General features: G+C 41.4%; 1 protein-coding gene across 4 annotated transcripts in view; it reads right to left on the reverse strand.

Moving 5' to 3' along the window:
• The window catches only part of SDHC (succinate dehydrogenase complex subunit C), a 50,741-nt gene that overhangs the window by 11,084 nt on the left and 21,226 nt on the right, over positions 1-18,431 (reverse strand). For all 4 annotated transcript variants that reach the window (XM_008964205.6, XM_003811822.6, XM_008964209.5 and 1 more), the window contains one exon: positions 11,465-11,526. In XM_008964205.6, coding sequence (XP_008962453.4) covers positions 11,465-11,526 — 62 coding nt within the window. The remainder of the gene's footprint in view (positions 1-11,464; positions 11,527-18,431) is intronic.

Genomic DNA, 18,431 nt, shown 5'->3' on the forward strand with positions numbered 1-18,431 from the left:
TATCTAATCACTGAGAAAAATTAAATAGTGCTTTTTCTTGACTGCCAAGACCAGTTCCTGCTGGATCCACCCCAGTTAAGTCCTATATATGTTAACTGTGCAGACTGTCAGCAAGTCCTATTGTCACTTCCAGAAGTCATCATAAGCTCTTTCAGACACTTCTTCCTAGAAAGCCCATGCAGATGTCACAGCAAATGAAAAGAAAACATCTAAAAGAGCCTTCATGAAGCTGTCCAACTGATGATTAAAACTCAGTGTGACAGCACATAACTGTTCTTTTATTTCCAGTGTTGTCACACTAATCTCTTCATGATGTATTCTGCCCATCTGCTTCCCCATAACCTCTCTTGAGGTCAAGAGTACTCATGTACTGAGGTAAAGTAAAGCATTTCTGAGAAGCATTTTCTCTTCTGGTAAGAGTTTTGCCAGGTCATCCCAACTTGGTAATGCAAGGACTAAGATGTAGCAGTCAGCAGTTGTGAAATAGGAAGGGCTGAGAAGGACTTTTTTAACTACAAATATCACACATTTTCTGAGAGGTATAAGATTAACTATTCTGATTATTAATGTAAATAATAATCACCACCAAGCCTGTATTAGGAATTTCAAATATAGTATTTAATTTTTATAATCCTTAACAGGCATTATTTTAAGTAGAAAAAGAAATGATGATGTAGCAGAGTGAAAAGTAACTACAAGATCTCTCAAGAGATCTCAAAGATGACAAGAACTCTTGGTGCATTTTCTACAGCCCAAGGCCTACCTTCAGGCTTGTCAAAATTACAAGAGACTAAAGTATAGAAGATAGACGGCAAAACCTCTTCTAATAACCAAAATCCAAGACCCAGAAAGCCAAATTAAAAATTAGCAGATTAGAGCAAATGGAGGAACTAATTTTGACAGAAATGTCATTTAGGCCAAGTTGAGGCTGGATAAACCGGAATCACACGTGCACCACACACACTTCTCCACTGACTGGATAATTTGTGCCTTCCAGGTTCAATGCCTCTCTCCTAGAGAATAAACACTGAATATTTGGTTCCTTGGCCTTCTCTTTTTTCCTTTTTTGTTTCTGATTACCCATTTCCCTCTTACTGTCACCACCACTCATCTCATTCTTTGCCCCTCCCAAGAGGCAGGTCAAACCCAAATGCCTAAGGAGCCAAACGGATGTGTGAATCAAGCAGAGTATAAGGCAATTAAGGCCATATAGACTAGTGGTGCTCATAGAAAACTGTTGGAAAGGGGAAGTTTGTATGTTCCACCTAAATGCACTCAAATTCCATTTATTTTCATCACAGCACAAAGAAACAAAGTACATCTGTTGACCAAACATGGCCCACAGGCTGCCAGTTTGTATCCTGAGAAAGAATATAATACTACCAACTGAATTATTGCCTTACTTAATTTCAATCACATTCTGGTCTTATGTCTCTAACACATTTGGGCTATCTTTGATTTTTTAAAAAAATACCTTTATTGGGTATAACTGAAACATGAAAAAATTGTACATATTTAATGCATATGTTTTTATGAGTCTGGAACTTTTGTTGATGTTTTAAGCTACACTACATTACTCAGTGACATGCATAAACTTTTCTTTTTCTCAAATGGAGAGCAAATCATATCCACTGTGAAAGAATTTATACTAGTTTTAAGGTCTCTAAATTCTAACTGTTGCCCCCATACACAGCAAAAAGGTATTATCCAGGCTGAGCATGGTGGTTCACGCCTGTAATCCCAGCACTTTGGGAGGCCAAGGTAGGCGGATCACTTGAGCTCAGGAGTTGAGACCAGCCTGGGCAACGCTGTGAAACCTCATCTCTATTTTTAAAAAATTGTTTAAAAACTAGGCCGGGTACATGGATCACCCCTGTAAACCTAGCACTTTGGGAGGCCGAGGCAGGTGGATCACCTGCAGTCAGGAGTTCGAGACTAGCCTGGCCAACATGGTGAAACCCCGTCTCTACTAAAAATACAAAATTAACCAGGCATGGTGACGCGTGCCTGTAATCCTAGCTACTGGGAAAGCTGAGGCAGGAGAATCACTTGAACCCAGGAGGTGGAGGTTGCAGTGAGCTGAGATTATGTCACTGCACTCCAGCCTGGGAGACAAGAGCGAAACTTGGTCTCAAAAAAATTTTTTTAAACTAAAGAGAAAAAAAAGGTATTATCCAAATTTGTGGACAAAAATACTGAGGCTTGGTGGCAGGTGTGGTGACAAATAACTTTTTCAAGGTAAGGTCGCACAGTTAGTGACAGAGTTAGAATTGAACTCAGATCTGTCTCATTCCAAAGTCTGCACTTTTTTCACTTTTTCTACACTCAGTCTGGAGTAACAAGGATTTCTAAAGTATAACAGATGATATTTAAGAATCAATAACTAATATCCCATCTCATGACAGAAGAAAAACACAGTCATTTTCAAAGCCCATCAGTTACTTTATGAATCTGTAAATCTTTTGGCTTTTCTAGAGAATAGGCTACCTGCCTGAGCAGCAGGTTTGCCTACAAATTCAGGCAATCTCTCACGAAAGTTCTGATTCTTCCATCTGACCCTGTTTTTATTTTATTTTTTATTTTTATTCATTTTTATTTTTGAGATAAAGTCTCGCTCTGTCACCCAGGCTAGAGTGCAGTGGCATGATCTCGGCTCACTGCAACCTCTGCCTCCTGGGTTCAAGCGATTCTCGTGCTTCAGTCTCCCAAGTAGCCCACGTTACAGGAATGTGCCACCTACACCCAGCTAATTTTTTGTATTTTTATTAGAGATGGGATTTCACCATGTTAGCCAGGCTATTCTCAAACTCCTGGTCTTAAGCAATCCACCTGCCTTGGCCTCTCAAAGTGCGGGGTTTACAAGCGTGAGCCACAGCACCTGGCCTGACTCTGTTTTTAAAGACTACCCAAAACATGCAGGACCATTCTTATATCCATTCAAGCTAATTGTACAATTCATATACGGATACATGAATATCTGTATATATTGGTTCAAAGCTTAAAATATCTGTTGTTTAGTATCTTTATTCTCTCTTCCTAATCTCATGCTTTATGTTGTATGTTTTATCTTGTTATTTATGATTTCCTAGACTCATTCATTATTGCAACTTCAGCTATCTGCCATTCTCAAGGCATGTACCTAAATTCAACTAGACTTTTATAGGAAAAAGTCAAATAGGCTTTTTCTGTCACTATGAAAAATCCTGAGTATTTTTATTTATTTATTTATTTATTTTTGAGACAGAGTCTCGCTCTGTCACCCAGGCTGGAGTGCACTGGTGCGATCCTAGCTCACTGCAACCTCTGCCTTCCAGGTTCAATTAATTCTCCTGGCTCAGTCTCCCAAGTAACTGGGATTATAGCCATGCACCACCACAACTGGCTAATTTTTTTTTTTTTTTTTTTTTTTTTTTGGATTTTTAGTAGAGATGGGGTTTCACTATGTTGGCCAGGCTGGTCTCAAACTCCTGATCTCAGGTGATCCACCCGCCTCAGCCTCCCAAAGTGCTGGGATTACAGCCATGAGCTACCGCACCCAGCCCTGAGTATTTTAATCTTTATGGAACCTAAGCAATGTAAGAGTGCCATTTGTCTCCTCTTTCAACCTTTCAAAACATTGCAGGCCAGGCGCAGTAGCTCATGCCTGTAATCCCAGTACTTTGGGAGGCAGAGGCAGGCGGATCACTTGAGGTCAGGAGTTCAAGACCAGCCTGGCCAACATGGTGAAACCCCGTCTCTACTAAAAATACAAAAATTAGCCAGGCATGGTGACACATGCCTGTAGTCCCAGCTACCTGGGAGGCTGAAGCAGGAGAATTGCTTGAACCCAGGAGGAGACAGAAGTGCAGTGGGCCACGATGGCACCATTGCACTCCAGCCTGGGCGACAGGGCAAGACTCTATCTCAAAAAAACAAACAAACAAAAATTGTCAAGTTCCTTTTTAATAAATTCTATTTTAAAGTCAAACTAGTGTTAACATGCTTTTTAAAATTTATATATTAGCCATAAAATCTCTATAGTTAAAATAAATAACTTATTTTGTATTTATCCAGGAGGCCAGCTTGTCCTGTTACTGGAACAAAAGAGCACATGAACTTTTAATGGCTTTTCATGGTCTACAGCATGGCAGTCAAAGTCCTTCACCATTTGGCCCACTTTCTAGCCTTATCTTCTGTCACTTCTCCCATAAACATCATTCTTTTTTTATTTTTTGAGACAGAGTGTCACTCTGTTGCCAGGCTGGAGTGCAGTGGCGTGATCTCGGCTCACTGCAACCTCCACCTCCTGGGTTCAAGCAATTCTCCTGCCTCAGCCTCCCGAGTATCTGGGACTACAGGCACATGCCACCATGCCCAGCTAATTTTTGTATTTTTAGTAGAGATGGGGTTTCACCATGTTGGCCAGGATGGTCTTGATCTCTTGACCTTGTGATCCACCTGCCTCGGCCTCCCAAAGTGCTGGGATTACAGGTGTGAGCCACCACGCCTGGCCCCATAAACACCATTCTTAAGAAACAGACCTCAGCCAGGTGTGGTGGCTAATGCCTGTAATCCCAGCACTTCAGGAGGCCGAGGTAGGTGGATCACGAGGTCAGGAGTTCAAGACCAGCCTGGCCAAGACGTTGAAACCCCAACTCTACTAAAAATACAAAAAAAATTAGCTTGGCATGGTGACAGGTGCCTGTAATCCCAGCTACTCGGAAGGCTCAGGAAGAGAATTTCTGGAACCTGGCAGGGGGAGGTTGCAGTGAGCTGAGATCGTGCCACTGCACTCCAGCCTGGCCGACAGAGTGAGACTCCATCTCAAAAAAAAAGGAAAAAAAGAAACAGACCTTGTCATAATTATCCAATGATCCGGGAGATTTCCAATCCCTACGCCTTTCCATAAAGGAATTTCTCTGTTGGAATGCCCTCCTCTACCTCCTCTTCACAAACTCTCCCGTTCACACTTCTTTCAAGCCTTCTAACTCCCTCAGAGTGCTGTCAACTCTGTGTCCTGAGTTCTGCATCCATGGATTCTGCATCTGTGGATATACAACTAACTGTGGATTGAAAATATTGGGTGGGGGAAATGAATAGTTTTATCTGTACTGAAAACGTACACTTTTTTTTCTTGTTATTATTCCATAAACAATATAACTATTTACATAGTGTTTACATTGTATTAGGTATTATAAGTAATCTAGAGATAATTTTAAGTATATGATGTACATAGGATATATCCAAATACCACATCCTTTTATATAAGGGACTTGAGTATCTGTAGATTTTGGTATCTGAGGAGGAATCCTGGAACCAATCTCCAACAGATAATAAGGGACGACTGTATTTGTTGGTTTCTCCTCTGGGGTCTCATATCTCTTATTAAAAAGCTATCATGGCTGGGCACGGTGGCTCATATCTGTAATCCCAGCACTTTGGGAGGCCAAAGTGGGCAGAACACCTGAGGTCCGGAGTTCGAGACCAGCCTGACCAACATGGAGAAACCCTGCCTCTACTAAAAATACAAAATTAGCCAGGCGTGGTGGTGCATGCCTGTAATCCCAGCTACTCGGGAGGCTGAGGCAGGAGAATCACTTGAACCTGGGAGGCAGAGTTGTAGTGAGCTGAGATCGCGCTATTGCACTCCAGTCTGGGCAACAAAAGCGAAACTCTGTCTCAAAAAAAAAAAAGCTATCACAGTGCATTATAAATATTTGTCTTACTCCTTAGATTCCTCTATCCTTGAGAGTAGAGACTATATATTATCCCTATCTAATTTCTAATGTGTAACAGGAGGTTAATTAGAAGGTGGGAAAAATGAACACTTCTAAGTGACCACTATGAGCAAAGTGATTTACACCGGTATGTTCATTTAGTAAATAAAGATTTTCTAAGTACCTATTGAGTGCTAGAGGGTATGAATGGTAAATAAGATAGATAGAGTATCCACTCTTTGAAGACTTTACAGTCTAATAAAAGACGCAGATTTGGCTGGGCATGGTGGCTCACGCCTGTAATCCCAACACTTTGGGAGGCCGAGGCGGGCAGATTACTTGAGGTCAGGAGTTCGAGACCAGCCTGGCCAAATAGTGAGACCCTGTCTCTACTAAAAATACAAACATTAGCCGTGCATGGTAGTGGGTGCCTGTAATCCCAGCTACCCGGGAGGCTGAGGCAGAAGAATTGCTTGAACCTTGGAGGCAGAGGCTGCAGTGAGCCGAGATCGCGCCACTGCACTCCAGCCTGGGCGACAGAGCGAGACTCCGTCTCAAAAAGAAAAACAAAAAAACAAAAAAACAAAAAAAAAAAAACAAAAAACAAAACAAAAAAACCCAGATTTATAAAAAGTTAGCAAATAAAATAATTACAACTGCCAGGCGCAGTGGCTCAAGCCTGTAATCCCAACACTTTGGGAGGCCGAGGCGGGCGGATCACAAGGTCAGGAGATCGAGACCATCTTGGCTAACATGGTGAAACCCCGTCTCTACTAAAAATACAAAAAATTAGCCAGGCGTGGTGGCAGGCACCTGTAGTCCCAGCTGCTGGGGAGGCTGAGGCAGGAGAATGGCGTGAACCCGGGAGGTGGAGGTTGCAGTGAGCTGAGATCGCGCCACTGCATTATAGCCTGGGCGGAAAAGCGAGACTCTGTCTCAAAAATAAAATAAAATAAAATAAAATAATTACAACTTGTGTAATAAAAGCTTTGAAAGAAACAACACAGCACAATAAGAACATGAAGGAATAGAGTACTGTAAAACAGAAATAAGGAAGCTTGTACTTTAAATATGGTGGTAAGCAAAGTGCTCTTTGAGTTAACATTTTGCTAAGATGTAAAGGATAAGAAAGAACTAACCAAGCACAGTGCAGCAAGAGGTCAGGGTGGGCATTTCAGACTAAAGAAACAAAACATGCAATGCCTCTCAGGTAGGAAATAATTTTGCCTGTTCCAAGGAGTTCAAACACCAGTGTGGCTGGAGCACAGTAAGCAAAGGGAGGAATGGCAGGAATGAGTTAGGGAAGAGCCAGAGCTGGCAGGGCAAAGGTGGATATTTGAATTTTAATCTAAGTGCTAAAGTGAACACAGTCATTAGGAGAGTCTAAGGAAGGGAGTGACATGATTCCATTTATTTTCAAAAGATTTTTCTTGCTGTTGTGTGAAAAATGGATGGGACTAGGGCCACAAGAATGCAAAGACCACAGTTGCTGGAATTGACTTCATTTCAGAACAAATGATCCAATTTCTCTTGCCATTCGGTCCAGGGCACATTATCTTCTAAGAGACAGTTGCTATTAAAGGTATCATGTTTTTCATCCTTGTTTCCATAAAGCAAAACCCAGAGCATAAAGTTTCTTGAAATCCCATGAATTCTGAGATAGGCATTATTAATATGCCCATTTTATAAGGAATAAACTGAGGTTTAGAGAACTGAGTAATTTGCTTAAGTCATCCACCTGGCAAAAACCTATTCCTTTACGATTTTGATGGAGGGACCTTCAACATTTGAAGAAAATGCTGTAGTTATACTTAACTTCTACTCTATAGAAAACAGCTACTATATTCTATCATGGAACTAGGAGAGAAAGTTTGGGAAAAACAGGACATATGCTGATGAATGCAAGGCCACCATTCAAAGGGGTAAAGACAGAAAAAAAACAACTTTTTTCTTTTTTTTGAGATAGGGTCTTGCTGTCATCAGGCTGGAGTGCAGTGGCACAGTGACAGCTCACTGCAGCCTTGAATTCCTGGGCAATCCTCCCTACATCAGCCTCCCTAGTAGCTGAGACTATAGATGCATGCCACCATTCCAGGCTAATTTTTTATTTTATTTTATTTTTTGAGACGGAGTCTCGCTCTGTCGCCCAGGCTGGAGTGCAGTGGCGCAACCTCAGCTCACTGTAAGCTCCGCCTCCCGGGTTCACGCCATTCTCCTGCCTCAGCCTCCCAAGTAGCTGGGACTACAGGTGCCCGCTGCCACGCCCGGCTATTTTTTTTTGTATTTTTTTAGTAGAGACGGGGTTTCACCGTGTTAGCCAGGATGGTCTTGATCTCCTGACCTCGTGATCTGCCCACCTCAGCCTCCCAAAGTGCTGGGTCTTGATATGTTGCCCAGGATGGTCTCGAATTCCTGGGCTCAAGCAATCCTCCTGCCTCGGCCTCCCAAAGTGCTGGGATTACAGGTGTGAATCACTGCACCCTGCCCAAATAATTCTTCAGTTGTGAAAAATATTCAATTTTAGCCATGAATATAAATGAATTTTTTTTATCATTATAGTCTATAAAAAAGTCAGTATCTTTTTTTCATTTAGTGGTGACAAATATACTGAGATAATAAGGGAAACTACAGCCTAATAAATAAACTGCTCTTGTTCTTTCAGTGATTTTTAGGATTAAATCTGTTCATCAATATCACCAAACTGAGTAGAAAGCATCCATCTACAAATTCCTTAATCAATCTAAAAATTTCTTATTCTAAGTAAGCAGAAATAAAAGTAATTATGAATCTGTAGTTAGAATAGCCTAATCTTGAGATTTACCCTATCATCCCCACCAGTTCAGTGCAAGCAGGTTAAAAACCAGGAACTACATATGGATTCCTAACAACACAAATCATCCTTATACCTTGATTCCATCGTCCCTTTACCAACCAAAGGAATGAAAAAGAACAGAAATGACGGCATCAGATCTTAGATAGGAGTCTCTATCCTTATCAACAAAACTACATATATATGTCTATAAATGGACATACATAAATATATACACACACACATATATGAGATTGCAAATAGCAGAGGCTTAGATTCAGATAATTCCTGCCAATGTCTCATCAGCAGTTCCTTAAATACAGGATCCCTACACTAGAGCCACTGGCCCTATTGATGACCACGTCAGTTAAAAACGTAGTCTACAGAAGCCTAGGAGAGATCCTTCAGGGTCTCAGAAGACAGAAACAAGAGCACTTTTCCAATACCACCACTGCTTCAACAAAGCAAAAGTCAATAGAAACTCCCTTTCCTACCTCGAAAGCTCTATTTGGCACCAAATTTCTGGAGCAAGAGCACACTTACACGCTAGGACCTGAAGGTTGCCATCTGCTCTACTCTGTACAAATGGGCCATCTCCTGGCAAGACTGTAATGATGCCTGATGTGATGAATAAAACTTAGGCATTGCTCCCAGGCTAAAGTAACAAAAGAGACGCGATGGAGGGGCTCAGACAGAGCTTTACATAAGGTAAAACAGTGGGGTTTCTGTCTCTCAGGTATATAATTTCATACCGATTCTAGGCAAGATATTTCCTCTTATTCCCTAGGATGAGGTTAAAGATATACCAAGGGGCCAAGCACAGTGGCTCACGCCTGTAACCCCAGCACTTTGGGAGGCCAAGGCGGGCAGATTACCTGAGGTCAGGAGTTCAGAAACCCCATCTTTACCAAAAATACAAAAATTAGCAGGGAATGGTGGTGGGCGCCTGTAATCCCAGCTACTTGAGAGGTTGAGGCAGGAGAATAGCTTGAACCCAGGAGGCTGGTCTCATGAGGTTGCAGTGAGCCAAGGCTGTGCCATTGCACTCCAGCCTGGGCAACAAAAGCGAAACTCTGTCTCGAAAAAAAAAAAAAAAAAAGACATACCAGGGAACTATCCACAGGAGAGAAAAGTTTGTACACACAGCAGGGATTTACACACTGTTCTAAGTCATAAGCTCATTTTCCTTTGCCAGCAAAGGTCCTAGGACTATCAACTTGGAACAGAAGTCTTGTTGAGTAGGTGCTAATAGTGCATTGGAGCATTTCTTTTAGAAAGCACTCCACTACTCCTAGTTTGCACCTGTTCTCCCTGTGGATATATATGGGCTAGATCACCTTTGCTGGGAGAGAACACAAGTTCCCCCAATGTCTCAAGGAGACTAATAGAGAACAAACTCAGATTTACCTACGCAGCACTCTCATGTCCAATAACCTCTTCTGGCTCCCACTGAACTGAATAGCTTTCAGCTAAACTAGTAATCACATCACACAGAAATGCCAATTGAAATACAATACTAGTTAGGTAGTTATTATAGTCAATATGCAGGGGACCAAAATAAGATACTTCTAGAGCCAAAAAATATGATTATAAATGGAATAGAAATTTAGGACAGAAATATATAAAACACATTAACAAAAAAGAGAGTGGTATTCATTTTGTATTTACCAAATATTTACTAAATTATCTACTGCATTCTAGGTACCCTACTAGATAATTAAAAATACAGACAGATGCAGTCTAAGCCCTCAGGGAACAGACAATCCAGTAAGGAAGAACAACAATGAACAAGTAAATTACAACTATGATTATGAAAGAAAACCTAGAATGCTTTAAGAGCATGTATCTAGGGAACATAATCTAGTTTTTGTTTCTGTTTTTGGTGGGGGTAGGAGAGCAAAGTATGCTATAAGGCTAAATAAAGGAAAGCTAAAAAAGTAAAAATATGTTACATGCACATTCTTGTGAGAAAATAAATACATAAAAATAAAAAAGCAAAAATGTCTATGTCTCCAGCACCAGCCAGACATAATTTTTAAATCTAGCTGACCCTCTTGTAAAGTATATCCCTACTGTGAAAAGATACATCAGATCCCAGAAAACTGATTATAATCTGCACTCCACATAATAAACCTTCCTACCTAAAAAGGATGTACTAATTATCTAAGACCAGTATATAATTCACTCTGTAGCTGCAGTTCATATTATATAAATGAATAAATAGACATTCTGGTCTGTAAATCAAGATTTTGTGAGACTGGTTAGTGAGCTAGTCTTTGGGGGACTGAGCATGTCTAGGTGATAAGAATGGGTGCTAAAACTGAGCTTCTGGAAAAATAAGGTTGGACTGTGTTTCATCAATGATCAGTCAGCCAGCCCATCTCTATTACATTTCTCTGCTCTCTATAATTTCAATAAACATGATATCAGGAAGTGCTAGGGAATGGCTTAAAAATTTGCTAAGAAACTAATCTGGGCCAGGCACAGTGGCTCATGTCTGTAATCCCAGCACTTTGGAAGGCTGAGGCAGGCGGATCATGAGGTCAGATCAAGACCATCCTGGCTAACATGGTGAAACCCCATCTCTACTAAAAATACAAAAGTTTAGCCAGGCGTGGTGGCACATGCCTGTAATCCCAGCTACTTGGAAGGCTGAGGCAGGAGAATCACTGGAACCCAGCAGGCGGAGGTTGCAGTGAGCCGAGATCGCGCCACTGCACTCCAGCCTGGGCAAAAGAGCAAGACTCTGTCTCAAAAAGAAAAAAAAGAAGAAAAGAATCTGAGCACAGTGCAAACTCATAATTAATTGTTAAAGGGATGAATGAACAATAAACTTAAGAGACTTACTGTTCCCTCTAAATCAAGTGCTGAGTTTCAAAGGAGGCAGAGACTAGGGCCAATGAAACAGCCAAGTTTTTCAAAGAAGCACATATGTGTGTGTAAAAACACATATACATACCTGCACTCAAAGCAATACCAGTGCCACGGTGGCAGATGGACATCGCCATGGGAAGAGACCAACTGTAAAGAAACACACAAAGACAATTTTAAAAAGGAAAAGATGACACCATAGTAGAGAGTCTATCTTGGCAAAAATATAAACTAATTCTGAAATAGGCACTTTTTTTCTTTTTTTTTTTTTTTGAGACAGAGTCTTGCTCTGTTGCCCAGGCTGGCAATGGCATGATCTCAGCTCACTGCAACCTCCACTTCCCGGGTTCAAGCAATTCTCCTGAATAGGTAATATTTTCTAAAAAAAAACAAAACAAAACAAAAAATCACCAGCTTTTGCATTCCTGTCTTTTCACTTTTTTTTTTTTTTTTTTTACCCCCCCGGAACAGAGTCTTGCTCTGTCACCCAGGCTGGAGTGCCATGCCAGTCTCAGCTCACTGCAACCTCTGCCTCCCGGGTTCATGAGATTCTCCTGCCTCAGCCTCCTGAGTAGCTGGGATTACAGGTGCCTGCCACCAGGTCCGCCTAATTTTTGTATTTTTAGTAAAGGGGTTTCATCACCTTAGCCAGGCTGGTCTTGATCTGATCTCATGATCCGCCCGCCTCAGCCTCCCAAAGTACTGGAATTACAGGTGTGAGCCACTGCGCCCAGCCGTGTTTCCACTTTTTACTTTAAAAATACAAACCTGGGCCAGGCGTGGTGCCTCACGCCTATAATCCCAGCACTTTGGGAGGCAAAGGCAGGTGGATCACCTGAGGTCAGGAGTTCGCAATCAGCCTGACCAACATGGAGAAACCCCGTCTCTACTGAAAATACAAAATTAGCCGGATGTGGTGGCACATGCCTGTAATCTCAGTTACTCGGGAGGCTGAGGCAGGAAAATTGCTTGAACCCAGGAGGTGGAGGTTGCGGTGAGCCAAGATCGCGCCATTGCACTCCAGTCTGGGCAACAAGAGTGAAACTCTGTCTCAAAAAAAAAAAAACCTGTATCAGGATTAGGTTACAAAAATAAATTAAAGAATAAAGAAAACTGATTTATGGAGAAGGATCCCTACCTTTACCAGACTGCATCACTGATAGGGCTGAGAAAAAAAAAATGATTATAACTCAAAACTCCTTTCACAAGGAGAAACATGGGTCAAAGACACTCATTGAAGTTGGAGCTGGCATGGTGGCTCACACCTGTAATCCTAGTACTTTGGGAGGCCAAGGCGGGGGCCATTGAGTTCAGGAGTTCAAGATCAACCTAGGCAACATAACGAGACCCCATCTTTACCAAAAAAAATTAGCTGGGTGTGGTGGCAGAGGCCTGTGGTCCCAGCTACTTGGGAGACTGAAGTGAGAGGGTCGCTTGAGGCCAGGAACTCCAGACTACAGTGAGCTATGACTGTGCCACTGTACTCCAGCCCGGGTTGGGGAGAGAGAGACAGAGACCATGCCTCTAAATAAATAAATACAGTTGATACAATTAGAAAGTAATCACTATAGGCCGGGCGCGGTGGCTCACGCCTGTAATCCCAGCACTTTAAGAGGCTGAGGCGGGTGGATCATGAGGTCAGGTGTTCGAGACCAGGCTGGCCAACACGGTGAAACCCCGTCTCTACTAAAAATACAAAAATTTAGCCAGGCGTGGTGGTGCATGCCTGTAATCCCAGCTACTTGGGAGGCTGAGGCAGGAGAATGACTTGAATCTGGGGGGCGGAGTTTGGCGTAAATGGAGATCACGCCACTGCACTCCAGTCTGGGCGACAGAGGGTGACTCCATCTCAAAAAAAAGAAAAAGAAAGAAAGCAATCACTGTAATACAACCTGGGTCCCTCTATTTCTCCAGGTATAACACTGATGGAAGAAAACCTGAGTTTCATTTATCCACAGTTTCATATAATACATGGTCATCCTTGAATCCTCCCTTATTATATGCCCCAAAATATCCAAACTGAACATACCACTTATTTCCTAATAAGTTACCTATCCCAAATTTTTATATCCAATCTTCTGGATTTAGTATATATTTCTTAATCCACAGTATTTCTGAAATACTTTTCGTCATCAAACCCCTTTTTAAATTATGAATCATCAACTTTCCATTGAAGGACAACCAACATTGTTATTCTAGACCTAGTTCTCATGCTCAAGAGAGAACTGGTGGGTAAAATGGAAAGAACAAGAGTCTCTGAAGAAAGCTAACGCTCATCTTGGAATGTTAGCTTAGACAAAGAATACTAAGCATAATCAAACCGTATCTTCAACACTTTGAAGAGAAATAAGGAGGTTAAAAAGATCTCAAAAGAAAATTCTGCCTACATAATAAAAATGGTCATAGTAAGTAAGAAAGGAGTATTCCCAAATAAATTAAAAATATTAATACTAACTAGATACCACTCTGATCAACTCAGATTTAACAAGAGAAATATAAAAGGTGGAAGAAGAGCCACATACCACTGTGATCAACTCAGATTTAACAAGAGAAATATAAAAGGTGGAAGAACAGCCACATAACCAAGGACAGAGAACGATGGCATAATTTGGTAAGAAGAATCAGGAGACCGAAACCCAGAACGAGCTGAGGCTTGCAACAATTTCAAGGACAACAAAAAAGAGGTTTTAAAATTGTATTCTGACACAGTCAGCCTCCTAACTGGGATGAACAATTTTATGCTAATTGATGACAAGAGTGTGAAACAGATTGCACAACTATTTTACTTGTCAAAGAGAATAATTATCAGCATGAAAAAGACAGAACAAATATTGATCTGAAAGACTTGAAACCCTAAAGAGGTGAGGAAATTGGAAGATTCCAAACACACTTGGGGCTGTGGGACCAGATGAATCAAATCCCACGACTGAAAGAGCTAATAGAAGAAACATATGCACTGTTCCAGAAATCTTTCAGAAATACTGATATACAAAATGGGAGTGATGTAATATGAAACTGCTGAATTCAAATGTTACCCTATTGTTCAAAAACGGTTAAAACCATAGCCTGGCTAGCCCAGTAATGACAAGGTAAAAATATTGTTTTCTAAAAATAACCATAACATTATTTCCAGTCCCCCAGGATCTTCCAGAATCTTGTCATTTCTCATCAAGCAAGTATTTAGCCTCTACCCTTGAACCTGGGCAGGACTTGATGACTGACTGCCTCAAAAGATAGAATGCTGCAGAAGTAATGCTGCATGACTTACGAATTCTCCTTCCTTCCTCATGCTGGGTGGAAACCCAAAGCAGCCTACACAGACATGTGAAAAGACCTATGTGGAGAGAAAATAAGGGCCCCATCCAAGAGCCAGAATCAACTCCAAGACATGTGAGTGACTGGATCTTCAGATTAATTCAGGCCCTAGCCTTTGTGTTTTCCAGCTGAGGCCTCAGGCATCATGGAGCAAAGACAAGTCTTCTTCACTAGGCCCTGTTTGAACATTAGGTAAAAGTCTAGTATAGAAAATCAAGATGTGGGCAGGCACAGTGGCTCACGCCTGTAATCCTAGCACTTTAGGGGGCTGAGGTGGGCAGACTGCTTGAGCTCAGGAGTTTGAGACCAGGCTGGGCAAGATGGCAAAAAAAAAAAAAAACCCATTTCTACAAAAAATACAAACATTAGCCAGACATGGTGGCGTGTGTCTACAGTCTCAGCTACTTGGGGGACTGAGGAAGGAGGATTGCCTGAGCCCGGGAGGTCGAGGCTGCAGCAAGCCGTGATCACGCCACTGCACTCCAGCCTGAGTAACAGAGGGAGACTCTGCCTCAAAAGCAAAACAAACAATAAAAAAATACCTCCAGAAAGTAAAAACATTTCTCCAACAGCCCAGACTGCCAATGGCCAATAAGTACACGAAAAGATGTTTAACATCACTAACCATTTACTTCCAGGCCTCTTTCAAAAAACCCAAAAAATGGGTAATAGAAAATATGACTTCAGGTATCTCAGATATCTTTCCCTGACATGCCACTCTGGATATAGCCCCGTGTTCCCTGCTGCTTTCTTCCCCCCAAGTATGTCTGGAGTTACATAACCAGAAAAGCAAATAAGGTAGTGAAAGACTCACCTCACCAACCTACAACCATTCTTTATATGACCTGCGAAAAAAGGCCAGGGCTTTAAATACAGATTCAGAATAATTTGGGATGCTCTTTTCTCTTTTTCATTATAATTCTTCCCCAAAACTTTTTTTTTTTTTTGAAATGGAGCCTTGCTCTGTTGCCAGGCTACAGTGCAGTGGCGCAATCTTGGCTCACTGCAACCTCCGCCTCCCGGGTTCAAGCGATTCTCCTGCCTCAGACTCCTGAGTAGCTGGCACTACAAGCACGTGCCACCACGGCCAGCTAATTTTTGTATTTTTAGTAGAGACAGGGTTTCACCTGAGATCAGGATGATCTCGATCTCTTGACCTCGTGATCCACCCACCTTGGCATCTCAAAGTGCTGGGATTACAGGCATGAGCCACCGCACCGGGCCTCCTAAAACTTTTAACTCTTAAAAAAGAAAGTTTTGCGATTGAGAAGCAAGAAATAAGATCACTTATTAGCCTCCTTCTGTTTTAGTGGCATGTCCAGTTTCCACAAACAGGATTATTCCTGGAATCTGGCTTGGAAAAAAACTGAAGGGTTATGGTATTTGTGGAGGTGGTTAAAAAATGGCCAGCCTCACTGGCAGGAACCCAAGAGAGTAGCAGAGCTCAAGATGCTTTGCTGGGTTAGCCTAAAAAAACAAAAAGCAGATTTACAGGGACTTATCTTCAAAGACATCAGCAAAAACTGTTATCAATGCCACTTCTGAAGATGAGATAAACAGAGATGTATGTATATATGTATATATGTATGTATGATGTATGTATATACTTATACACACACACGTATGTATGTGACAGAGATTGCATACATATATATGCTACCTCTATCCACAGACCGGGCCTAGAAGCAATGACATCCTAGTAGCAATGAGCACATCTAGCACCCAGATACTGATTTCACAGGAGTCATTTTGAAGAACTCCTATTGGCCAGGTCTGAGACAATTTGAACACCAAAATAAATAATAACAAAGTATAATCCTTTGGGGAAATTAATGCTTGATCCATATTATCCTTGAGGCCATACTGATAAAAAAAGCAAGCTTAACCCTATCAAAACAAATAAATCTAGAAAATATTAGTATAATATATAAAATTAGCAACATTACATTTGGCAACTATCACAGTAATAAATGATTTAGGCAAGTACCTCCAACAGATACTGGTGAGTAAATATCTGATGAGAAAGAATATTTAGAGTTTCAAAGTATCTCCCGCCAAAATATGTATTAATTAATAAATACAACATCCTTATTCAGTAACTTTACAGTAGAGAAATCTAGCAGACACATCTTAAACAGTGACAAAAGTTAACATCACCAGTAATGGGATAAATCATCAGCACATGCCTCCTGATACAATGTACTGACAGAAGTATAGCATTACCGCAGGGGTATTCCTGCCAAAAATGCATAAATCATAAAACACCAAACAAACCCAAATTAAGGAACATTCTAAAAATGTCAAGGTCATAACAAATAAGGAAAGACTAAAAATCTCTCCCATACGGCAGGAAAAAGAGACATGACAACTAAATGTAATATATAATTCTAGGTTCAATCTTAGGCCTATAAAGGACATTAATGGGACAAGTGGCAAAATTTGAATGGGACCTACGGTTTAGATAGTAACATTGTGATGGTTGTACTTTGGAGATTGTCTTGCAATTGAGGAAATGCACAGCCAAGTATTAAGAAGTTGTAGTAGGCAGAATAATAGTCTCCTTAAAGATGTTCATGTTCTAATCTCTAGAACCTATGAATATGTTACCTTTTACGGCAAAGGGGAATTAAGGTTGCAGATGAAATTAAGGTTGCTAATAAGACAACCTTAAGATAAAGAGGGGGTTCTGGGATTACGGCTCATACCCGTAATCCCAGAACTTTGGGAGGCCGAAGTGGGAGGACAGCTTGAGCCCAGGAGTTCAAAGCCAGCCTGAGCAACATGGCCAAACTCCATTTCTAGAAAATATTTAAAAATTAGTCAGGCATGGTGGTGCATGCCTATAGTCCCAGGTACTTGGGAGGCTGAGCTGGGAGGATCACTTAAGCCTGGGAGGTCAAGGCTGCAGTAAGCCATGATCATGCGCCACAAGTTTTATTAAAAACTTGTAGAAAACTTGTGCCATTTCAGCCTGGGCAACACAGCGAGACCCTGTCTCAAAAACAAAACAACATAGACTATCCCAGATTATTAGGATGGGCCCAGTGTAATCATAAAGGTCTTTAACAGCAGAAGAGAGAAATGAGAAAAAAGAAAAGCAGAAGAGGCTCACAGAAGAAAGGAGTCAAAGAAGAAATGAGATGACGGAAGCAGGGTCAGCATGATGTGACTGAAGAACTCAATGTAGCATTGCTGGTTCTGAAGATGGAGGAAGGAGGGCAGAAGCCAAGGAATTCAGATAGCCTCTAGAAGCTAGCAAAGGCAAGGACATGGATTCTTCCCTAGGGCCTCCAGAAGGAAACAGAGCCCTGCCAACACCTTGATTTTAGCCCAGGGAGATCTTGTCAAACTTCTGACCCACAGAACTATAAGGTAATAAATTTGTGTTGTTTTAAGTCACAACGTTTACAGTAATTTGTTATGGCAGCAAATAGAAAATTAGTATAGATTGTGGTGACTAGAAGAGGAGTGCAGCTGTAACGAATACCCAAAAACGTGGAAGTGCCTTTGAAATTGGGCAGTGGGAAGGGACTAAAAGAATTTTTAGGACCATGATTTTTAAAAAGCCCAGATTGCCTTGAACAGATTTTAGTAGAAATATGGATGTTGTGCTGGTGAGGATGTGGAGAAACTAGAACCCTTATACACTGCTAGTGTGAATGTAAAATGGTGCAGCCACTTTGGAAAACAGTCTGGTAGTTCCGCAAAATGTTAAACATAGGCCGGATGCCGTGGCTCAT

Source organism: Pan paniscus, chromosome 1 (assembly GCF_029289425.2).
Source record: "Pan paniscus chromosome 1, NHGRI_mPanPan1-v2.0_pri, whole genome shotgun sequence".
NCBI lineage: Eukaryota > Metazoa > Chordata > Mammalia > Primates > Hominidae > Pan > Pan paniscus.